Source organism: Pangasianodon hypophthalmus, chromosome 26 (assembly GCF_027358585.1).
Source record: "Pangasianodon hypophthalmus isolate fPanHyp1 chromosome 26, fPanHyp1.pri, whole genome shotgun sequence".
Classification (NCBI taxonomy): Eukaryota; Metazoa; Chordata; class Actinopteri; order Siluriformes; family Pangasiidae; genus Pangasianodon; species Pangasianodon hypophthalmus.
The window spans coordinates 6612285-6638024 of record NC_069735.1 but is presented as its reverse complement, the minus strand read 5'-3'; the positions used below and the strand labels follow the sequence as shown (position 1 = coordinate 6638024).

The window sequence follows — 25740 nt, the reverse complement described above, 5'->3', positions numbered from 1 at the left end:
CTATATGCTAGGTGTACACACACACAGTAATAAACTGTCTGGCAGGTTTGCCACAGAATCCAAAGTAAACTAGATTTCCTTTTCTATGAGGCTGTTAAAATTACCCGAAACTCTGTTGCATGCCACTACAATAAGTGCACAAAAGGAATGTGAGCTGATATGCCATAATTTTCCCTTGAACAGTAACATTAGATGATAGCTCTGGGCGCTATTTCGGTGGCGCACAATGACATTAATAACGACAAACAAAATTAAATTGAGAGACTGCCACGCAGTAGCTTATAATATAAGCTTCTACCTAGGGAACTTTTACAGTAACACTAACTGTAACAGGCAGCTGAGAGTCAACAACATACAGTCTAGCAGCTCATTTTGTGCAGTTTTAGACATGCCTTTGTTCAGCTGTGTTTCCTGATGCAGTGGGCGAGGGACATACAGAAGATCTAATATCATTAACCAGTGTTCAGCAAAATTTCCAGCCTGACATCTTAAAAACCAAAGGCCTGAAACTAGTCCAAAAAAATTCCAGCATTGGAAAAAGGTGACACATTTTTCTTCTTTTTCTCAACAAGTCACTGTGGTGCACACACACTTCTGATGTACATACATTATCCACGCCATAAGCCACCTTCCCTCTCCCAGTCTTAGCAATACATCTTACAATGGAAATGGATCTGTACAAAATGGGTCAAGCCTAAAATGGGAAAATATGACGCTTTTAGTGGTCTTAATAACAAATTATTGGTCAGGAGATTAGCAAGAATTAAACAAATAGATAAAGGAACTTACAAGTAGTATAGGTATATTAATTCTTGCTAATTTTCTGACCAATGATTTGTTCTTAAGACCATTAAAAACTTAATATTTGCCATTATGGGCTTGGTCCATTTTTTGCCCAGGAGTGTACATCATAAGACACACTGTCTGCACTTACACTGGCTTTGTTTGTGGAAAATTTATTATTTAGATTTTCACTGATCATTTATAAACATGGCACATAAATGGCAGCACACATGGCACACATCAATTCAGATTTAATTTGATAAGAGAAATGTACAAAACATTGTTCTTCAAGCCACTGTACTTACTCTAACACATGATGTTGGAGACTACGGTATATTTATTGCAAGTTTCAAGAATAAAATCACTCCTGACATTCACCTCGTCCCAGAATTCAGAAGCAGTTAGGCAATTAAATTGTTTCTTTACATTTAAAAAAAAAAAAAAAGAAGGCACTTTACTGTGCTAGGTGCACACGGTTCGTCTTAAATGGTTTCTTGATTCAGACATTGTTTTTATTTCTAACACTGACCCTCCTAAATCAAGAACAAGCCCCTGCTGAGGTAATATAACTATAATTAAAGGCAATATAAGTGTAATTAAAGGCAATGAGCAGTGGGAGCTTCTGGCTGTGACTCAGCTCCACAAACTCTTCAGCCTGACAAAGTCCAGTTCAGTTTTTCTTTTGCATGGGCTTTCTTTGAAGCTCACAAACCACTGCACAATTTCTAAAGTATACATCTTTATTAAAAAAAAATTAATTGTTGCATTACAACATGAGAGTAATAAAACTAAATAATGATGAAAACATAAAATATCAGTGTTATTTACTAGCACAGGGAAGTTCAGAACAGAATAATGACTAGGTTTTTTTTTGTCCGAAAGCATCTGTGGTCCAGGGAAGCTATTATGAGGGTGTAATTACTGAACACAGCTTGTCGTCGGTTTTAAACCTCATTTTACCCCAATTTCTTAGATGGTTCTTTTTCTGCCACAGTGCGTCATCATGTTTTAGAGCCATTTTAAGCTCTGGTCATTATTACCACAGTAACACGTGTTGAAATACTTTACTTTACAGATTCCACAGTAATTAACCACTACCCAAAAGCCCTAACACAGATTACATAGTTCATAAAATATCTAATATAACATTAAACGGCTTGAAAGTTAGCCAAGCCGTGTTGAGAACAGCAGTACACACCAATGTATTGTATATGTATATAATTCAGGTCATCCATCCTTAATAAAAGAAAAAAGAGACTCTTTTTGGCAACTTCAGATAAATTTAGATTTTAAAAAATATATTTAAAAAACATCTCTTGCAGGCCTACTTAGCCTCTAGTTGGCTTATTAGCGGGAACATTTGGAGGTCTACTGCGGCCATCATAGCGATCGTCAGGGTGATCATAACGGTCTCGGCGGTCATCATAACGGTCGGCGTAGCGGTCACTATTGCGGTCGTCGTAGCGATCACGGGGCTCATCATAGCGATCACTTCGCCGATCATCGTATCGGTCACTTCGGCGGTCGTCGTAACGGTCACTGCGCCGGTCGTCGTAGCGGTCACTGCGCCGGTCGTCGTAGCGGTCACTGCGCCGGTCGTCGTAGCGGTCACTGCGCCGGTCGTCGTACCGGTCAGACTGCCGGTCATCATAGCGATCGCTTCGCCGGTCATCATACCGATCAGAATCATACTGCCGGTTATCTGGCCGCCCCTGCCGATCATCACGGTCTTGCCGGTCGTCGTAGCGATCACTGCGCTCGTCGTAGCGATCACTGCGCTCGTCATTTCTGTCGGCTTTGCTCTCGACACGTGTCTCTTGGTGTTCTTCAAACTCTTGTGGCTCTTTATCTGTGTAATTGGCATACTCTGGAGATCTGTTTGCAATAAATTGAACAATGTTACTTTATCCCCAAAGGCATGTTGCCTGCTGAGCAACTTAACCATCAACACAAAAAAGAAAATGTACATCACACCAGCAGTCAAAGCTAGACAAAAAGGCAGCAGACCAATTCAAAAATTAAAAAAAAAAATTTAAATATTCAGGACTACAAAATGGTTTATAGGCACAGATTAAAATTAATGCTACTTTGTTTTTTTCCAGCCAAAAAAAAAAAATGTATCCAGTACTGACACATGGTAATCCTCTGGAGTTAAAACTGCTCAGGTGTTACGCTGCTTGACACACCAGTTTTCACAATTAAGTAATGGCATACCTCATGGCGTACTCCTCAGACTTGTTCTTTCTCCGGCGGACGCAGCAGCAGATAACGATAATCAGCAGGAGGAGACCAACTGCACAGCCTCCAATTATTCCAGCTGTGGCTCCGATCTTCATGGAGTCTGAGGGACAGAACAGCACAAAACAGGAAAAAAGAAAAAGAAAAAGAAAAAATGAAAAGAAGCCAAAAGCTAATAAATGGGTAAAATAAGGGTCGAAAGTTCTAGCATGAAAAATATATCATTTTTAAAATACTTGCATGGCATGACGGACAAAGTCAGATTACAGGATTCACTGCGAATTTTATTGGTAGATGTGCAGATATAATAACCACTGGTCTCCGCGGAAATATTGTAAAGTGACAAAACTCCATTCACTGAAGAGAGACATATGAAATGGTTATGGTAACAGAATGGAAAGGGCAGGGGGCAAAGTTTCCAGATATATAAGTGGACACTGGAGTTCATTATAATACCTATACAAAGACACAGGTTCAAGACCAAATACACATACAGTCAGTGGATTTGGGTGGATTTGGTCGGGGATTATTACTGCCATCATAGCTTTGCCATCCGTATGTCGGTTTAGGCGTGCCCTCCTCTGATCGACAGGTCAGGTTGATGTTGTGGTAAAACTCTGCTGTGCCCTGAATTGCGCAGATGGGTTTGGAAGGAGGCACTGTTTAACAGGAGAAGATCTGTGAGAATTACTGCACTGCAGATTAGGTGCATGTCTACAGGTGATGCATAAGGTTATGTGGGTTTTTTACTCTTCTACAGTGTACATTGTACAGCTATCCTGGCTACAGTCTATAATGATGATACCCTACAACAAAGTGTTTTCCTAAAAGAAAGGGTCCAAACTTTTTTTTTTTGGAAGCCAAGCACCCTTAACTACGTATCGAAGAGTGTATGTATTAACTGCAATCACACATCTCTCCTTCTCCTGATTACCTGCACAGCAAAAATATATAAGTAAAATATCTATATAAGTAAAATATATAAGTGAAATATCTTAAATATAGTCAAAGTTATCTACTATTTCAGATTATTCCAAGTATTTCTGATAATATTCAGATTAAGGTTACAATGAATCAACTAAAATTATTAAACCCATGTTTAGACATTTTTTTACTCATTTTAAAAGCTTTAACGTTTCTTATTCTACTGGCAGATAATTTTGCTTCTTTCTAATTAAAATTTTAAACATGAAAGAAAAAAAAAAAAAAAAAAATTACAAAATCAGCTGCCAAAAGATCTAATCTATTTTGAGCTTCAAACGAAGCCAAAAATGTCTAGAAATTTGGTTTACTGTAAGCTTATAATAATATTAGCTTAAGAGGAATATAATCAAAATATTTTCACTGATGCGCATTTCGTGCATGGATTACTGCACTTTTATATATGGCATATGCTGTGAAGTTTAAATTGCTCATTATTACGTTTATAGCATTTAGCAGATGCCCTTATCCAGAGCGTCTTATAGAAGTGCTTTGGAGTCTCTACCAAAAACACATCAGGGACTAAGGGTAGTATCAAGAAAACTTTGAAAACCAGACATTTTATATTTCTGGCATTAATTAAAGAATACGAAAAATAAAGAAATTGAGCCAACACAAACTTATAAATGAAGACAACATTAATCATAATTATTAATTGTTCATTTATTTAAGAAAGGACACCCTGTAAACGGAGGACAGGCGGTCTGGCTGCATAGAGCTGTACAAGTGCCTCAGCTGATGAAAGATTTAGTGCTTGCTTATATTATATATTATTAAATATTTTTACCGGCATAGAAGTGAGTCAAAATAACTTCCACTTCTGCCTTTCAGTCTTTACTCTCATCGTTCATTCCCCTCTCCTAGCTGTCTGTGCACTTGACCTTTTATGAGGAGATTACACAAAGAATTTTGACTTCAAAACGGCCAAATTCAAATCACGCAACAAAACTGAAATGCTGGGTTGCAACTATGTTGCTCCAACAGAGAGTCCCAGCTCCATCATATAAAACATTAATGCCTGAATATTTCTTCAATGAAATGAAAATAATATAGAAGGGATTTTGAATGATTATTAATTTGCTGTTTGCATACTATCAACTGTACACATTCCCAGCCCCTGTACTTACCCAAAACCACAATCACAGTGGTATCCGATTGTTTTCCAATGCTGTCACCAGGAATTTTTACTTCGCACTGAAACACTCTACTGTCCTTTGACGTTAGAGCTTTGAGTGTCAAGTTCGCCCATCCTTTAGCAATGTCTACCTGAAGTGAAGCTCGGTCAGTATATGCAGCATCGATGTCCAGTTGATTTTCTGCATTTGCCAAGTAGTAATATGTGAGGATTGCAATCTAGGAGACCAAAAAAAATGTAGCATAAATATAAAATCATAAACTAACTGCAGAGACATATTAAGACATGTTCAGGAAGGTTATAGACATGGGGACTTGAACATAGATTTAGTGGTCTGTAAACTGTATGCCGTATGTTAGATCTTTGAATGCAGTGTTGGAGTTACAGCTACTCTTAGCAATACACACATCAGTAATCTGTTTGTTTGCAGGCCATTTCATACATCGCACAACAATCATTAAAATAATTATGAAGAAATATAAAGAAGGTGAAAAGGAAGGTCCTGAAGAAGCATAAGAAGCAAATTGTTCATTACATCAGAATCGTCAGGATTATCTGGATGTGCCGTCCATGAGATGATGATTGATGGGTTGCTTGCTTTCTGGGGTTTGAAGTTGCATGGTATAGTGCCATTGCCACCACGGGTTAACTCATAAGTTTGGAGTGGGATGTCAACGTTTAAAGATGAAGTCAGGTGGATCACTGTGGGGGGGAAAAATCCATTTCCATTATTATCATCATATTAAACATACCAGTGTAAAGAACATACCTAACAGTTTCTAGTTTATCTGGCAGGTAGCCACTTGCAACCTGAAAACACACATTTAACTCTTAAAAGGTTTCTTTTTGACTCAAAGTAATAAAGCACTGGCTAAGATAAAACTGTGACTAGTTGCACATTAAAGATCTCCCTTTCAGATTAGGCTCAGAAATTGAATTTAGTTCCTCAACTATGATTTTGTCCAAAACATTTCCAAAAGCACATTGCTGTATTTAGACGCCAGAATCTCAGACAAATCAAAAACAGAAAAAAGAATGAATTTTTCCCATGCAGGAAAGCTCCCACAGAATATGCATTCTCATTTTGAGAGACTTTATGTAGTAGTAAAGGAAGATGGTTAGCCAAGCTGTTGCTGAATTTACTTCTCATGGACTATTTTTTTGTGCAAGTTCTTAGCTATTCCTTATATTTAGCAGTGTTTTGTTGTCAAGATTAGACAATTCATTTGCGATTCAGTACCGTTATCTATTCTTATCTTGAGGCCACGTCTGTAATGTTCACCTGAGACGTGACATGACAAGATGAATGAAAAAAATTTGTACACATTTGTACACATTGAAACCTAGCTTTTTTGTAACTGTTTTCTGTAAACTTAATACATATTCTTGTTATTGCTGAGATTCTTTGTGAATGGCATAATGTCTTGGTATTTTAATTCTGATTCAGTATTATTAGTCAGTTAAAAATTATAACTACTTCTCTTTGCAGTTCATACCCATTTCTGTCTGACATTACGTTTAGACAATTTGTGCTACTACTTCTCTCCAGAAACCAGGCTGAATCAGAATACCGACACTGTATGTATAATGGCATTTATATCCCTATAGACATGGAGGGATTTATGGCATTGTTGTCATCAGGTCAGGTCATGTCAGCAGTCATGCCTCTATAAACTTGTACTGGTTTAAAGCTGACTTCTTCCCTTTGCAATAAGGCGGAAGCGCTGACGTATCTCAGCACATATCACAACCCACAAGTACATGCTACGTGTACATACGTCTACCCCTTTCATACCTGCGACACATGAGCAAGCGATGGAAACTACAGGCCCAAAACCACACACTACCATTAGACCAGTCACGATGATTACGTTATCGTACGATATATAGACATGACCTTGGTCATTTTTGCTCACCTCGATATTGCCCATTGTGTTTACACGCGTGTTTGTTTACATACGAATGAATGTCACCAACATTTTAGCCATTCGTGCTGCTTCTGTCCTCTCGTCTGCTCTAGGGCTGTCAAATTTAAAGTCGAACTTCGAATATTCGACGAATTTAAGATAAAAATGCATATTCAAATGACTGTGTGCATTCGAATTTAAGATGTGTAGTAAGCACTAGCACCGATTTTAATTTAAAAATTGTTGAAAAAAATGACATGCAAGATATTAACATTGCACTAACAACGTTTTTTGAAGAAGAAAAATCTAGAAAGAATAGTTCTAGTGTTTTAAATAATCCAGTCATAGTCAGTGACGTTGGGGATTGACCTGTTTAAGCTGTGTGAGCTAAAGCTGAACAGTGAATGAACATCGGTAAACTGAAGCACTTTACTAGCAGGATAATTAACTCACCCAAACGAATCCTATACACACACATGAGATTAATCAGACATATACACAACATAAACAGATTTTACAACATAAACGACATGAATGCACAAGTGAACTTGAATTTAAGTAAACATTTGGTTTAATTTCTGCATTTGCGCATCAAATAAAATGCCCTTGATTAATATTCAATGCCATTTTAGTCAGAGTAAAATTGACTAAAATGAATAAATATGACGTGACGAAATATTGACTAAATTTAAAGGATTTTTTCATCAGATGACAAAAACTATGAATAAACACAGTGTGAAAATTACCACTGGAACTAGAGCTCTAGTTTAAATCTTCTGATTTAATAATTTTATGCACTTTATTTTAAAAATAAATGCACTTTGTTAACAGCCAGGTTTGAGCTTTGCTATAAACAATATAACACACCACCGTTTGGTTTGTATTTAATTCGTTGCACCGTCTTGTGGACTGTTGATTTAAAAATCTGGTGTTTTTTTGACATTCCAGTTCCAATGTCTGAATATTCTTAAGAATTAAAAGTTCATTGCTCTTGTAAGCGTGTACTTGCGTTATTATGCTATTATATTCTCATTATATCAGTGGCATAAAATGGTCTTAAAATGACAATAATATTGTTTATCGTGACAGTTCTGACTGCCATACCTGATAGTAGCCTATGTGAAATTGTCATAATAGTACGTTTATTAGTAAAGTATGTAGTACTGTGCAAATATCTGGATTAAATTATTTATTTGAGTGATGGCAAAATAAATTTTGCTAAAGCAACAAAGCTTTCCCTCCCAACTGTTTCGAAAAAGAGGTCATTACTGGACACTTTTCAACACAGTGCACACTAGTTGCATCTGGTGGTCAAAAGCATGAAGTGCAGATAGTAACCTGGCTTAAAAAAAAAAAAATCTGACAAGGTTCAACAAGAAATATTTTTTTGAAACAATAAAAGGCAACTGCCTACACGAAATAAAGTTTTTATAACAAAACGTATACCCTTACAGGATACATCTAGAATAGGTTACATCTGTTTATAGTGAGCCTAATGTCTAATACACACACATACTGAACTCATTCAGTTACATTTAACCCAACCCTAGCATTGTACCTCGCCTATTACTTCATAGACAAGGCTCATGTGGGCTTAACTGACCTGTAAAACATGCTTGATGAATTTGCCAGTGAGATTACTAGTACAAGTTTGTCTTATGCTGGTTCCAAAACAACAAAATAGCTCAGCATCATCAAGTCTCTCAAACCACTTCTTCCTTCACCAACCGTCTAAACAAGCACTATGGTTCGCACAAACACTGACTTTTTCAAATGAATATGGAATGGTTTTTTGACACGTCTTGAAGCTTCAGTATCAAGAGAGGAATCATTCATTTATATATTTATATAACTAAAGGTTAATAGGCAAGTCCAGGGGTTCCCAGATTTTGTGTAAACAGACATTATGAATTGCCCACAACCCCAAGCCTTGAGCCCACTTCATTCTTTATTCAATTCAACTTTATTTGTATAGCACTTTTAACAATGAACATTGTCACAAAGCAGCTTTATAGAAATAAATGGATTAAAAAAATATATAGCGTAAATATGTGAATTTATCCCCAATGAGCAAGCCAGAAGCGACGGTGGTGAGGAAAACTCCCTGAGACAATATGATGAAGAAACCTTGAGAGGAACCAGGCTCAAAAGGGAACCCATCCTCATCTGGGTGCTAATGGATAGTGCAATTATAAATAAATCCCTTCTATTATTGTGTACTATTATAACCGATGAATTATTGTAACACTGAAACATTTGTTCATATAGCAAACATAATGACAATATGTCTTCTCAGTGCATACAGAGACATATCTGGGTACTTTGGTTTTTCAGTGTTTTCGGTTTCTCCTTATTATTTACTATGTTTGTAAACCCATATTCGATTTCTGTTGTTCCACTGAATCAGAGACACGCAATGCCATTGAGGTTAGATGGACAAAAGAAATGTGTCCATTTTCCATTTTATTGCTGAACTCCTACAGCGGTCTGTCAATGTTGAAAAAATGACTACAGTTGCATGTACACTCTTCATTTAATTGGGGCTTGTCTGAATATCAGGAACATTTCAAGATTAGCAGTAGTTATGAATAGTTAGATTGATACTTGTAATAGTTTGTTTAATGAAATGAAGAGGAGGAATTTGGGAATTCATGGCCTGGTCTGTATACTACCAAGTTTCAACAGTTTAACATTAGTAGCGTTGTTAGCCTACTGTTTAGCGTGGTAGGGAAATATGTTTGGCCTTTTTCTAGTTAAAGAAAATCAAGCCTCAACCAAACTCCACCACCTAGCCTAGATTAAACCAATTAGCTTTTACAAAGAAACTTGAAAGGGTTATCTATCATTCCTCACAGAGCATTACATGGGAAATTTTAGCAAAACTAAAGGAAGACGCCATTAAGTTGTCGAACACAAGGCGTTGGCTCGCGACTTCCGGCTTTCAGCCAGAGCTGCGTTCACGACACCCCTGTAATTGTTTAACGGCGTGCTGCAAAGCTTGCTAGATTTATTAAGGATTTTATTTTTTTTTTTTTACACTGGTTACGTAAATGAATCAGTATTCACAGTTTTATAACCGTGGTAACACTGCACATGCAAAAAAATCACCTCTAAGCAATTAACTTGGGAAAACATTTCTTCAAACACAGGGAAAAATAATTACAGAATTCCCTCTTTGAGTAATGGTTTTCTGATAAAAAAAATTAACGTGGTTATTAATAATAATAATAATAATAATAATAATAATAATACACACGAAATATTTGAAAAGAAAAAAACATACATTCATATGATGTGACATGTAATATGTGCTTTAATAAAGCACATAAGCTAATAAAGTTCTCAGGAAAAAAAATAAACATGGAATTCTTTAGTTTATTTTGTACAAACCGCCGCTACAGGTCCTGACTGATCAACACTTGATCTACTAAACTAATTAATCTACAGCTCAGGTTTCTGGCCTGGGATGATAATAAGTTCATGAGATGTTAGAGATTTTACTTACCCACAAAAAGCGAATAAATTGTTACCAGCATGTCTGCATTAAAATGAAATAAAGCCCTTCTTTGGAAAACCAAAAAATACAAAAAAAAAAAAAAAAGGTAGATGCTACTTCAGGTGCGCGCGCTGCTGTTTTCGGCTTGAAATAAGAGCCGCCGAAGCCCCGCCCACTAGCCGGTCTCATCTTGTTCGTGTCGTCAGGTGTCTTGTTAGCACTTGAGCTAAGTTTCCACGGGGGGGGATACATATAAACACCTACACACTCTTCCTTTTTAACAGTGTTTGTTAAAATTCTGATATATAACATTATGTTTGCTCTTTATCCTCAGCATTTTAATAAGCATACATTTAGTTGTTGAATGTGTACACTGAAGATGTGGGCAGAAACCGGAAGTGGTTTCGAGCTCACATGCCAGCCGAGATGTGTAAAACTGGTTTGGTGAGAGTTAGACACTGAGGCAGGGCAACACACACACACACACACACACACACACACAGTATACTGTGCTTAAGGGTGATTCCCTCTGAACTATGAAATGCTGGAGTTTAATATTTCTATCCTTGTAAACACACCAGGCATTTATGCAGGTTTATTTGGGTCTAGCACCTGCTAATTAACCCCATGATAGAAATTCAACAAATTTCTTGAGGCTAATTGTCTTGTACTGTCTTTTAAGCAATTCAGTAAGTAAGCCTTGCAAATGAAGTTTAATTCATGGGTTCATTAACAGATTCTGCTTGAGATCAGTCTTGGTATAGTGGTAATACAGAAGCGGTATTAATCATTATTTAGTGAGCCTTGGGTGAATAATATATTAAACTCAGCCATTGGGAATGTGTTCAGAGAGCATGGGGGAAAAAAAGGAACATACTTCTGATGGCAACCCAAGCTCCAGCATGTTTCAACATGTAAGTGACAGTTACATGACTGACATTTTCTACTGGGGGATAATTATTGCTTTTCACCATATTCCTTAAATAAATCCTGCCATATTTTATTTAAAAATCATTTTAGTATGAGTATGTTAAAAATTTATAATAGAAAAATAGAGATACATCATGTAAGTGAAAATTAATGTTCAATTGTACAGTTTCATTATTGTACATCTCCTTCTCCTTGGACAGCACAATAGAAGCAGTACAAGGACTTTTCTACATACATATACAGAATAAGTCCATTTCAGAATAAGACCAATACAAACTCAGAGTGAGTATATACAGTGGGGTCCAGCAGTTTGAAAGCACTGCTGAAAATGCTTCTGTTTGGTGTTCGTTTTCAATTTAACACAAAGGTTTTCATTTCAAATGATATTATCAGCAACAACTTGAGTGAAAAATAGAATCTTAAAAATATTTACTTGAATTGCAGAATTTCTTACTATATGGAATGTCCCCTTTTTGCTTTAATGATAGCGTCGCTTGAGCTGACTCTATAAATGCTGGCATTATAGAGTTATATAACAGATTTTGTGTTGTGTTGTCCTGTATTGTGCTCAGTATTGTCACTGCTTCCACATCCCTTCATATTCTTGACTCTGGAAAGATTGTCTAGCATCTGTTCCTACTAACAGCCAGACCATGTCCTTGGTGCATGTGTAGTGCAGCAGGTGGCAGGATTTTTTTTTTCTTAAAAGAGTAGCACTTGCCACAGTATCAAGGTAAAAAAAAATATGAAGCAATATATGAACCAACTGTGTGTGGCAGCCAGAGCATGGTCAGATGTGTAGTAAATGATGATCTGTTTATACGCTGTCTTGCCGTGTGCTGCTGAAAAGTTGAAACAAAGAGCCAATGGGGAGCTGAGTTACTGAGAGTTTCCCTGAAAGCACCCTGTCAAGGCCTTGTGTGTGCTATTTAGTTTAAGCGTGTTTTCTTTTGTTTTTTATTTTTGATGAGAGTGTCATGCCAAAAAGCACAGGGAGAAAATTTTGAATAAACACCCCACCCCACGCCTCCACCCCACGCCTCCATTCCTGTCAATTCCCTCACGCCCACCATGGTATCACACCTTGTTAAGTTTAAACAAACATTTCCAAACAGTTTCCTTTGCAAAAGTGAATTCAGAGTGGAGTTTTTCGTTCTCTGGTTGTTGGATAAGTGAATTTAAAAAAGGCTAGTGACGGTTATATCAACAGACTGCTGAACCGCTTGTCTGCCGGGCGACTGTGAATGAAAAAAATGATATGTTAATTAATTAACATAATTATTCAACATAAGTAATTAAGTAAAATAATCTGCTAGTCCTAAATGCCCAGGCTGGTGATATGTCCACCCCTGTTTCTATAGGTTAATAGAGCTTTTAATGCTATTATATATATATTATTGCACATATGTTTTGCTGCTTATTAATGTAATCATGTCTGTAAGATGAAATGCAGGGAAGAATAGTGTGCTTCACATGGACAGTGATAGTGTTTGTTTAAATGGGCAGTGAATGGTTCTTTGAGATGCTTGTATCATCACAACACCCTTCTACGTCTGTGGAATAGCTTTTCTCTGAGCTCTCTGGTCAGTTTTTTCCCAGCTGGCAAGCAATTATTGTGCTTTTCCTCACTGCTGTACAGAATGTTCAACCATTTTAAGAAGTCGTTAACCTTGAAGCCCTTTTTTTCTTCTTCAGAATGTTCTAATGTGGCATCATTAAAAGGTTACAGCACACTAAGACAGCACACCGAGACACTTGAACATCCCATTTCAAATCCAGGCATTACTATTGAGTTGTTCCCCCCGTTCTGCTATAACAGCCTCCAATCTTTTGAGAAGGCTTTACACAAGATTTTGGACCGTAGCTGGGAGGATATCCCCATTCAGCCACAAGAACACAAGAGCTTGGGCACTGATGTTGGGCAAGGAGGTCTGTAGCAAAGTTGGCGCTCCAGTTCATCCCAAAGGTGTTCAGTGGGGTTGAGGTCAGGGCTCTGTGCAGGCCACTCAAGTTCTTCCACTCCAACCTTGACAAACCATGTCTTCATGGAGCTTGCTTTGTGCCCAGGGGCACTGTCATACTCGAGCAGGTTTTCCAGTGAAGGGAAATCTTGATGTTTCAGCATATAGAGACATTCTAGACAATTGTGTGCTTCCAACTTTGTGGCAACAGTTTGCGGACGACTCCTTTATGGGTGTTATGGGAAGGTGTCCACAAACGTTTGGCTGTAAAGTGTTCCTTTGTAATGGAGTTGCTTTTAAGCACCAAGTCAACAAGTCAAACTTATGTTACTAAGCCCTTGCAGTGTGTAGGTATCATGCATCCACTGTTAGGTGGCGTTCAACTTTGATAGACGGTCGGACCTCCATGAGTTATAGAGCCAATTTAACTTTACCAGAAGTGCATCCATGATGGATCAACCAGTGAAATGCACGTGTGCACAAAGACAAACAATCTGCAAACTGCGCAAGAACAAAGCTGCATTTGTGTTCATTCAGAGCGCACAAACAAGCTTCAAAGGCTTGAATCCCGTTCCTCTTGCACTGGCAACAAACTGAAACTTCTCAATTAAGGCTATAAATCTGGGCAGGAAAAGATAGTGTTTCAGAGTTGTACTGTGTTGAGTTATTTGAAGCTGCAAACTGTTAAAATCAACATTCTGTTCAACTGTCTCACTCTTTCATCTCTCTTTTATCTCTGCATGCAATCTCACTCTGCTTACTAACATGGTCGCTCAAGCAGTGATCTCTGTTTTACAGAAGAAGAAAAATCTTCAAATTCCATTACATTATTCCCATTAACATGATCGCCCTTTGGTATTTATTTTGTTATCGGAACATTTCTTATAGGTCATATTGTTGCCATGCCAATGTGTGTGGATTCTTTGAACTCCCTGTCATATTTTTCTTTCTTTTGTTCTCCTGTTCCACATACCAGGAAGCGTGGCCACGTGTCTAACGTGGTAATTAATTTTCATAATCTCTCTCTCTCTCTCTCTCTCTCTCTCTCTATCTCACACACACACACACACAAACACACACACACACACATACACATGTAACTCACTTCCCTTTTGTCTGTCCCTACCTAGAATTAGAATTTGTTTTTAGTAGTTAACAGGTATTTTTCTATTTGTCCATAATTAAATAAATGAGATTTTATTGAACATTTTATTGTCTTGTCTTGGTTATTACTTTGATACTGCAAAAAGCTATTCAGAACTAAGCCTTTAGAAGTCATTGATTATGATTGCTCTCAGCTAAAATTGAGCTTTTAATAATTTTCACTTACTTGAAAATTTCTCAATTTAATTCCTAATTAAAATTTTAAACTGAAAAGTGGATATTCAATGAGACCTGATATTCAGTGAGACCTGAATGATTACCTAATGAGACTAATTTAATGAGACCGATTAAATAAATTTACATATGTACCTTGCATTTGTAGTGCTTCCTGTATAAACAGATCCATTTTCCCTATAAGTGGAATATATACGAAGTGTGGTCAGCATCAAACAGGAAACGGATGCATGAAACACCCAAAAGCTATGATTAAATGATGCACTGATGGATTTTATGTGCATTAAATTGTGTTTTTGTGAAACATCTTAAAGAAGCAGGGGAATAAAGACAGACTGGGAACATTACCTACTACTTAGTATAAAGAGGTATTTACTTAATGTACTGTGTTCATATAATTTTTGAGATTAATGTTGGTGTTTATTTTTAAAATCCTCCGTTATGCTGCTCCTGCGAGAAATAAATGATAAAATGTCACTTACATTTTAGAGTTTATTTTATGGTGATTTTTATTTAATCAGTTCTCACTGAATTTTAGAAAACATTCGTTATGAATTTGAAAAACACTTAAGATTTTCTAAACCCTGATGTTACTGCATTAAGAAATAAATTATAGAATGTGTCATGTCAATGCCAGAATAGGCGTCAAACTCCATATCCCAGAATGCAACCACAAACTACAAACATGGACTCCTTGGACTACAACACCCACACACCACATTCAACGTCACTTTCACAGTCACCAGATTACTGATCACACACACCTGGACTCACCAGCTCACCTGTAGAAGCACACTCCAAACACACACTGTGAAGTATTTGCTCAGCTCTGTTTTCTCAACTGATATATCAAGCCTATTTTCGGATTGCTGTACATGGTTTTTGATTCTGGATTGTTTACCTCGATTTTGATTTTTGTTTTGATCTCTGGTATCCTGTTTGTTCATCTCCTGACCTCACGCCTGTCTCCCGGCCTTGATTATGCCTAGTATTTTGGATGAGTTTTTGGCGTTCACAAGTCCTTTTACTAAACGCATTTACCACAACTGTTGCCATCTCTGCCGTCTGACAGAATGTTACTTAGGCCAACATCTTAATATGTAGTCACAATATAGTCCCTACAATGAATAACATTTTAAATGTCATTGAGGATGAAATTAAAGGCATTAAACAATAATATGAGTCCCCAATGCCCAACATGGTGTCCAAAATTACAACATCAAAATTTTTCAGTCAGTCTTGACACGAGCATGATATGCCATGCTAAACATTTTTCAGAAAGTAGACAGTCAACACCTTGAAGATTTCAGAAATGTATGATATGTTGGGGCAATGGGTAGACAAATTGGAAATTCAAAAACTGTCCCAATCTATCTGAATTCTCCCTTACTATTAATTTCAGGCTGTGGGCTACACAGACAGCATTTTTAAATGCTGGAGCATTTCAGCAACAAGCTATCATGTTTGGAGCAGCATCAGTCAAAATACAAGTGACCTTGTCCTAAATGTCCCACTTCTCCATGAGTGAGTCTTTTACCTCAGATAAATTTTCTGCCAGCTGGGCTTGTAAGAATATGCCAACTCCCAGAGCACACTATTTACAATGCTGCTGCCATTAACAAAGTGGCAGTGCCAATATTTATGGAGGACACTGCTGATTACCCTGCATGGCCTTTTTATATTTGGCCTCCACCATGGACTTTAAAGCCTGAAAACAAGAAAAGTTATTAGCACCAAAAGCTATATACTGTATTCTCTGCATGCAGCAATGCAAAAGTACACACCTTTCTTGCAGACAGGAGGATCTATTTTTTTTTTCTAAATCATTCATACTCCACCAGGATGAATAACCATATTCAACCAGAGCTTAATCAGGCTCCTTTTTTCTGACTCATAGTATAAAGAAAATTGGATGACTTCTCTAATATTCTGTATATAATTAAATGATTAAACTGATTAATCATAAGCAAAAAAAAAAAAAAACAGTCAATCCTATGACAGGATTAATTAACAGCAATAACTTTTTAAAAAATGCCTTTGTTTAAACTATCAATAGTCAATAATGTTTGAATTGTCCTTGTCCTTCGCTATTTAGATTAACTTACTTTAGATTTACTTAGATTTCAACCATAACCCTTTATCAAAATGCCATTAAGACAATGAAAAATATATATATTCTGCTAGTGTGCACACATTTGAGCGTGTGTGTGTGTACATAAGGCAGTGTTGTGAGCTGAAGAACAGGTATGCAGTCCTTCCAGAGACCCATTTTTACCATAGCAACTGCAATCACCATCTGGAGGTAACTCCATGTCTTCACATTTTCGTCAGATATGTCAAGAACCACACTGAAGGAGAGAGCAATAAGGATGAGGCAGCATTACCCATTGTGTCTTAGCTGAAGAGAGTACCTTGCATAAACCTTGCTACAGGAGGCTCGCACCAAATAAGCATAAATAAGACCTGACACACACACATCCTGTGATTAGTGACTAAATAATGCAGTGTGTAAAGTAGAACTGAGTATGTGTGTGCAGGGAGCAAAGTGACCACATGTTGCATCAATCTGATTCTCATTGCTGATTTTTAATTACAGGGAGGACATACCTCTTACTATATCTCCTTCTGCTTTCTCACTCTATGAGTGTGTGTGTGTGTGTGTGTGTGTGGTAGCATTTGTACTGTATTTTACTGTCTTTAAGGGACTAAAGTGTCTGCATTGGGTATAAAAATGCATTGTGTAATGGCATTTTGTGGGCTCCATGTAGAAAACTGCTTTTGTACACAAACATCTTTCTCTCTGACAAATTTTTACAGAGATTTATACATCAGTAGACAGAATAGTGAGACAGAATAGTCTCAAAATGCATATGTTTATAAAATCCGATTCACAAATGCGTAAGCTAATTCACATTCACAAAAAACGTGAATATATTCACAAACAGCAATCCAAACACTCATAACCTTATTCATATTCACAAAATACGATTTACAAATGTATAAATAAATTTACATTCGCAAAGTACGATTCACAACTGCAAAACACAACTCATAACTACACAAGTGTGTTTGTAAATTTCTGAATGTTTCTACATTTATGAATTAATTGTTGAATCTGCATTTGCAAATCGTAATGTGTGTATATATTGAGACTTTCCTGCCAGGCTCCAATTCACAGTTTTGTTTTTTTTTTAAAGGACTTTCTCTTTTGCCAATCAGACGTGAGTTTTTGGGAACGTGAATTAGCTTACACATTTGTGAATGGGATTTTATAAATGTATTTATTTTGAGACTATTCTATTTCCATAGTTGTGAGTCGAAGGACAGGCATGCAGTCCTTTTAGAGACTCATTTTCATCCATAGCAACCACATTCTAATTCTTTGACAAGTAAGTGTCTACATTTGCGTCAGATATGTCAAGTACCATGCAGATGCAGAACACAATAATAGAAGGGCTGCTCCTGGTCAAATTATTGCATATATACTGTTAATGGTTAAAAATAAGTCACTCAGTGTGAAAAAGGTAGTGATGATTGTGCGTATACAGGATTATATAGTTAGTAATTAGTAGAGATAGAGGAGTGTATACCTAGGTCAGTATGTATAAAACATCTCAGAGTAAAATGTTGGTCTTAAAATGCCCAAAAACTCTTCATCCTCAAACTGTATTCAAATTCTAATTACTTCAGATTTATTATTTGAATGCATTCAATCATTAATTACCCAAAATACCTTACACTGCCATAGACAAAATGAACATTATAAGTAGTCCTATCACAGGACTATATATTAAATAGGTAAATAGATTCTATTTCACTGCAATGTCATCCTCTTGCTTATACTGGAATTCCTAAGCACACTGGGATCCATTTAAACATCAACCATCTATTCCCCATCCTCACCAGGAATAAATCACAGTTAAGCCAAATCTTAAATGGCTTCCTATTCACTATATGCAGACAGGTGACAAATTAAAGGGAAAACATGAATAAATGTGTGGAAAAACATAAGTGCAGATGCTTCCAGACAGGTGCATTCCAACTGTATCCATGATACAGTTAAACAATTAACCATGATCTGTAGCATGTATAAAATGCTTATCACACTTAGTTGACCTTGGATCATAATGGCAAGAGGAAAACATTGATTCTGAAAGAGGCACAGATGAAGGCTCACAAAAATTGTTCAATTGACTGTGTTTCTGTTGGAACAGTGACTAAAATGACACCTGCATTTAGATCAGTGGGAAAGAAATCTCTGAATAGGGGTGGAAATTGTGGTGGAAAGCCCACATTCACTGACCGCGATGCATAAGTTACATACACTATATGGCCAAAAATATGTGGACACCTGACCATCACATCTATATGAACTTGTTGGACATTACACTCCAAAACCATGGGAACTAATATGGAGTTGCCCCCCTGTTGGCAGCTATAACAGCCTCCACTCTTCTGGGGAGGCTTTCTACAAGATTTTGAGTGTGTCTGTGAAAATTTGTGCCCATTCAGTCAAAAGTGCATTTGTGAGGGCAGGCACTAACGTTGCTAAGGCACTAATGGCTCGCAATCGAACATTCCAATTCATCCTAAAGTGGGGTTGAGGTCAGGGCTCTGAGCAGGGCACTGGAGATCCTCAACACCAAATTCATCAAACCATGTATTTACAGGCTTTGTTTTGTGCACAGGGGCATAGTCATGCTGGAACAGGTAAGGCCCTTCCCCAAACTGTTACCACAATTGGAAGCGTACAATTGTCTAAAATGTCTTTGTATGCTGTAGGATTAACATTATCCTTCCCTGGAACTAATGGGGCCAAATCCTGAAAAACAGCCCCAGCCCTTTATCCCTCCTCCACCAAACTTTACTGCTGGAACCATGCATTCCAGTAGGTAGCATTCTCCTGGCATCTGCCAAACCCAGATTCAACCATCAGATAGTGAAGCGTGATCCATCACTCCAGAAAACATGTTTCCACTGCTCCAGGGTCCAGTGGCCGCATGTTTTACACCACTCCAGCCAACACTTGGCATTGCACACTGTGATCTTAAGCTTGTGTGCAGCTGCTCGGCCATGGAAACCCAATTTTGTTGAAGCTCCACACACACAGTTCTTGTCCATTCCTCTGTGACTGACCCACCAAGAGGATCTATCACCACAAGGGTTACATGGTAGGCTTACCATCTGGGCCCATATCACATTGGCCATGGGACACCCTGTGACAACACACACTGAATTTCATCTTCCCAACCTTTTATTCTTATCAAGTGTGCCTAGGTAATGTCTACCGTGTTGTGCATATACTGTGGTACTGTAGTCGTATTTGGTCTGATTGCCTGTTCTTGTTGGTTTCTTAGTCTTGCACAACCTTCGTTAACTTTATTTTCTCTAGTGTGTGTATAATGTGTATTTTATTTGTGCATTTGAGTATATTGTCTCTTCGTGTTTCCTTTGATAAACGCTACATGTCTGCTTATACAGTACATAGTAAGCGTTGGTCCTAAGATGCATCCGAATCATCAAGGTTGTTGGGTATTGGTATTACACTTTGCTTGTTTTGGAGATTTATTTATGTGATTTAATTTTTTTAATAGGTTTCTATACTCGCTTTAGAGCATAGAGCCATTTATACTCTATACACTTTATACTCATAACTTACACACAGCAAAAATGCTTTTCTTCCTTGTGTCAAATGAGCTAGTGGGAAATGAGGGCATGGAGGCACCAAATCAATGCTGATTGGTTGATTTTTCATTTAAATTTGCTGGTGGTGACCCTTGACCAACATGATTGGTGTTAACAGAGTCTGTGATGAGTGTCCTCTTAGACAGCCTGCTGTGTCCATCAACCAGTCCAATGGACAAGTGCGATTCTTCCATGCAGCATGCTGATGGTTAATATTTGCGCATTAGAGGTCTGCCACAGCCCTGGTTGTGCTAAATTTTAGTCATTATTAAGCACTATAGCACTAATGAGGATGTAGGATGTGGACAAGGCTTCAGGATGGGTGGACAAGGGAGGACAGGAATGTTAATACCTCTGTTAGAGATTTCTTCATCTCCACTCTCATTCCATCATCTTGTGTCAGTGGGCCCTGTCCTTTTGCAACCAGTGGATCCTGTTTGTTATTGAACATGATTTTTTTTTTTCATTCATTCATCTTCAGTAACCACTCCACCTCCATTTTTAACCACTTTGGGAATACACCATGGATGGGACATAAGTGATTCACACTTAGAGGCAATTTAGACTCACCAAACCACTTACCAGCTTGTTTTTTGGGGTGATGGGAGGAAACCAAAAACACAGTTGACAAGATGAAGAATATACAAAAGTCCACACAGACAGAAACCCAAGCTCAGGATCAAACAAGGGACCATTATTTGTTAAGTGTGTTGAGAATGTACACACATTATTTATGTTTGAAAAATGTAGTTCTGGACTGTACTCGAATTAGGACAGTCTCCCTTTTCTCCTCTTCTCCCTGACTCTAATAATTAATCAAGCAGGTCTGTTTTGCTTTTTTGCTAGTTAAATTGGCTTTGTTTGTCTAATACCGACAACTACTTATTAGTAATTTGTGCAGTACACAAATATCTGAATCTTTTTAAACAAATATTTGAAATATACTGATCATGTGACTGTACTGGATTACTAGTCTAATGGATAAACTACTTCTACTTTATTTTTTATTTAAAAAAAAAAAAAAAAAAAAAAAAACGTATTAATGAAAATCAAGCTGTGTTGTACTCTTGCCTTCCTCTCCACCAGAACATAGTTTTCTATAGCCTGCTCTCTGAATATGAAACAGACTTCCAGAAGCAACTTAACTCACATAAAATTGAAAAATGCTTCAACTAGATGGCAGTGTACAGACCTTTATTTTAACTATGCATGCACATCTCAATAACATTTCTCTCCTTGTCTCAAAGTTGCAGTGACCCATATAATTGGCAGTTAGATGTTAGCACTATCTACTTGGCTAATACAGAAAAGGGAGGTAAGAATAATCTTAATTTAAACCGATGTATGTCTGTGAAAACATCTGGATCTGAATCTGTTTTACTGTGAAACTGAATAGAGTAAAAAAAAAATCAGTACATCATACTTGAAACAAAATTTAAATTAGTTACTATCCCTCGGTGACATGCTTAATTGACTCATCAGATGTTTCTCACTAGCCACATGAAAATTAATGACGATATGCTTAGGCTTTTAGTCAAAAGATTTCAGCCAGTGAACCAGTGTGCATTTCAACAGTTCATATCAGACACCATCTGGTCTTTCAGAATTGAGATAAATGCAAACATGTCCTCACTTGGATTGCATACATGTGAAGATGTATGATGCAATGGAAAATACAAAGCATGGGTAAAACCAATTCAAAGCAGTACCACTTGTCCCTTGCTTCAGCTGCCCATTATCTTTCCTTTTATATTTTAAGATTTCTGGGCTTTCTCTGTTGCTGTAGCAACTGCTCAAGCTACACTAAATGGCACAGTAAAGCAGATTTGGTCGTTTGTCTGTTTTGCGTGCATTAACATGGGGAAAGGAGGACACAGGTGAAAATCTAAATATTCTAAAATCAGGCTGTGCAAATTTCCAATTTACAGAGCTATAAACACACCTGTAGGTGAATTGGCTACTCTAAAACTGCTCTTAAGTGTGAAGGAGTGTGTGAGCGGCTTTGTTTATTATACCCTGCAATGGACTTGCATCCCATCATTCAGATTTGGATAATGAGAAAATGAATGTTGAAATCAAATTCTCTGAGACCACATCTCTGACACATAAAATTACTAACTGTAACTCCCTAAATGATACATAAATTTTGTATCATCAGATACGATGATACATTCCAACCAACCAGATAAGCAGTGTTTAATCAAAATGTCAACTCGTACTTCTAGCCACCATGTGCTGCTAAATATGTATGAAGTAAAGGCTAGGGCTGAATTATTTGGAGCCCAGACTGTACAGCTGATTCATGCAGTCTATTGTTGACTGTTGTGTCAAGTGAATACACAGAGGTCACTTAATCCACTTAGATTAAATGACTACTGGGGATAATTTAATTCAGTGCATGCAAGAAGAGTTTAAACACTTGACTTAAAAAATAGGATGCACGATGCATGGTGTTGCCTATTTGTCTTTTCATTGAGTGTGTTCCTGTGTGTAGGTGGAATAGTTTCATGCCTATACAAAGACACTCCATGCTAAGGCTCAACCCTAATATATTTCATAATACTATGTTTTCATAATATGAAAATCAATATCCTGACCACCCATCACTGGATCTTTGTAAATCAAGCCCTAAGTGAGATGTCCCTGGATGAGTATTTGGTGACTAACCTAGTATAGCTATGAGACTGCAGCAGCAGGCAGTGACAGACAATGTGTTAGACAGACTACAGCAAGCAACATGCATCAGAACAGACATGTAACAGAACAGAACAGCTTTTGCTTTGCTGTATAAAACAGAGACACACCATATATCTGAAGTTATGCACTATAAAGTACACAACAAAAATTCATCTTAACAGCAATTTTGAAGCCGTTTTCTTTCGGATAATGTTACACTTTAATATGATCAAATGTAATGTTTCTAACATGAACCTGACCTACATTAATAGATAAGTTTGTCTCTTGCTTTATCACCTCAGAATGGACAGAAACCAGTATTCCTTCAGTACTATTTAGGAATACTACTTAAAGCAGGGATCGTCACCTGGTGGACCATGATCCAGATATAGACCCAGCATTTCAGTATGTCAGCATGAACCAAGTATTTGAAAAATACTGTAGCAGGGCAGAAAAACATATGAAGGTTTATCCAGTAACAAGTACATATGTACATTATATAGCTGAGGACGGCTAATCTGACCAGTCTAACTATAGTGACATATAGAGACATACTGTACATACAGAAAGCTATAGAGACATTAGGTCAGAAATGGGAGAGTTTTTAGAGACCTTCATAGATTTTTTTAAAATTATTTTATTTAACCTCTGTGGTCTGATTAGAGTATTCCTGATGCACAGCTGCTGACCAGGGTGACCCAGTTTCTCAGATGCCTGCATGGATTACTGCACATGCCTTTGCTGTGGTTTCTGACTTACATGAACTGAGCATACAATCCACAACAAGCACATGTGTGTGAAACACAGCAACTTGAAACTTCATGTGAAAACCTCCACATCATGTTTTCTTTCTGCTGTTGGTACAGGTAAGTGGAAATGTTCATGTTTTGCAACTCCTATATTACAAAAAAACTGCTGCACATAAATTAAAAATAAAATGACTGCTGCAACTACAGATGATCTCTGTTTCAAATATAAAAGTGCAATATAATTTTAAAAGGTAGTCTTAAGAAGCTGCCAAACAAACAACAAAACAAACTAGCTGCTAAAACTGCACATGGCTTATATGACTTCTGCATGTCTCTCTTTCTCCCCAATTTCCAATGCAGACTTTTTAAGATGATGTTGATTATGAAACTTGTAGTCAAAAGTGCAGTATTACTTCAATACTGCAATATCACTTCAATACCAAGAAGGCAGCATAATCACAGTAAGAATAAAGCATGGATATGGATATTTACTTATGCTCAAATGAAGTTAGAGCTCTAAATTACTCATCTGATCTTCTGGGTCAACTTGACAACAGTTTAATATGACCAAAGTACTTTTTATAGTAGCTAATTTTATAGTATAGTAGCCAGAACACTGGCTCTAGCATTTTTCTTTTACATTCATGCTAAAATCAAAGTTTGAATTTCTGAATCTTTTAATGAAATCATTTTCAATTCATATTTTTAGCATGCATAACTTTAGGCTACTGACAAAGTTAGTTTCTTATTGCAACCCCAGAGGTGCGAGGCCAACATGCTAACCACAAAGACACCGTGCCCCCGCTGCTGAATAATAATAATCAAGAGAAATGTTTCTCTTTTTTGGCCATTTAGTAGCCATTTTGCACTTTCTTCTCTGTAAATTTGGCTTATTTATGGAGTTTTGTGGGCATCACCAAACGCAAATCAGCTGGTGTGCACATGCCTGGTAAATATGGGTGATTGTCATTTATCAACATACATACATGAATACAAAGAAAATCAGTGTTTACCGAACTTTTGGAAATTTGGTATAATTTTTTAGTTCAGTTTAGCATACACAAACATTTACACACAACTTTACTCAAAGATTGATGAATGAGGCCCGTTGTCAGATACTATACCAAATGACTTGATTTAGGGGCAAATGAACTTGAGTGGTACATGCTAATACTTATATAAATAGCAATATACGTATATCGCAGGGCAGTGATGTGAGACCATGAGGCATCCAAAAATTAAGGTATTTTAAATCCTTTTAGCGTTAGAATGGTCTTTCTTTCACTGTGACTCTGTGTAGATGTTCATAGGACTGGTCTAAATGTTTTTTCTGCTTTTGTATCAATGGCAATCAACAGTCTGATCCACCTAATCATTGTGGCTTTTAGATCCTTATTCAGTAATTTTTAACAACTCCATATCACTTAACTAGTCTAAAATACAAAAGCGGTTGGTTTTCTTGTTTGAAGGGGTAAAGAGAATTTTACTGCAAATGTGTAATGCAACCTTTTCCACATGGCACACCATTCCTGGAAAATGCTACTAGATATGTGTGCCTAATAAACTGATAGCTCAGTGATGCTTCAATGACATATTTTGCCAGTAATAACCATTTAAATTAACCACAATTATGAATGTATTCAAGGATAGTTTGCATGAGAGCAGGGTCTTGACGCATTTATGCTGTATTTATGCAATGAAATCTGAATGAAAAGGAACAAAACTAGAATAAATCAACTAATCTTTAAATACAATGTGTCTATCCTTTTGGTAAGTAAAACATCACTTATATTTAGGAACACCATTATAGAAAGAAGACATTGTGGGAAAATACACAAAAAACAGGATAATTAGTGGAACT

The 25740-nt window shown here is 37.1% G+C and overlaps 1 protein-coding gene across 1 annotated transcript; it reads right to left on the bottom strand.

Annotated features, from left to right (window-relative positions):
- Positions 1-940: 940 nt before the first annotated feature.
- On the bottom strand, positions 941-10884 carry gpa33a (glycoprotein A33 (transmembrane), paralog a). The gene is made up of 7 exons (XM_026931704.3): positions 10550-10884; positions 5673-5839; positions 5130-5355; positions 3516-3680; positions 3262-3378; positions 2998-3124; positions 941-2658 (listed from the first exon to the last, which is right to left on the bottom strand). The coding sequence occupies exons 1-7, from the start codon at positions 10578-10580 to the stop codon at positions 2112-2114; spliced, it is 1380 nt and encodes a 459-aa protein (XP_026787505.3). The 5' UTR covers positions 10581-10884; the 3' UTR covers positions 941-2111.
- Between the last annotated feature and the right edge of the window lie 14856 nt (positions 10885-25740).

Coding starts and splice junctions, on each gene's coding strand:
- gpa33a (XM_026931704.3), bottom strand. CDS start 10,580: ATGCTGGTAACAATTTATTCGCTTTTTGTGG. Junction 5,840..10,549: donor AATTTATTCGCTTTTTGTGG/GTAAGTAAAATC, acceptor TCCCCCCCACAG/TGATCCACCTGACTTCATCT. Junction 2,659..2,997: donor TCTGAGGAGTACGCCATGAG/GTATGCCATTAC, acceptor TATTGCAAACAG/ATCTCCAGAGTATGCCAATT.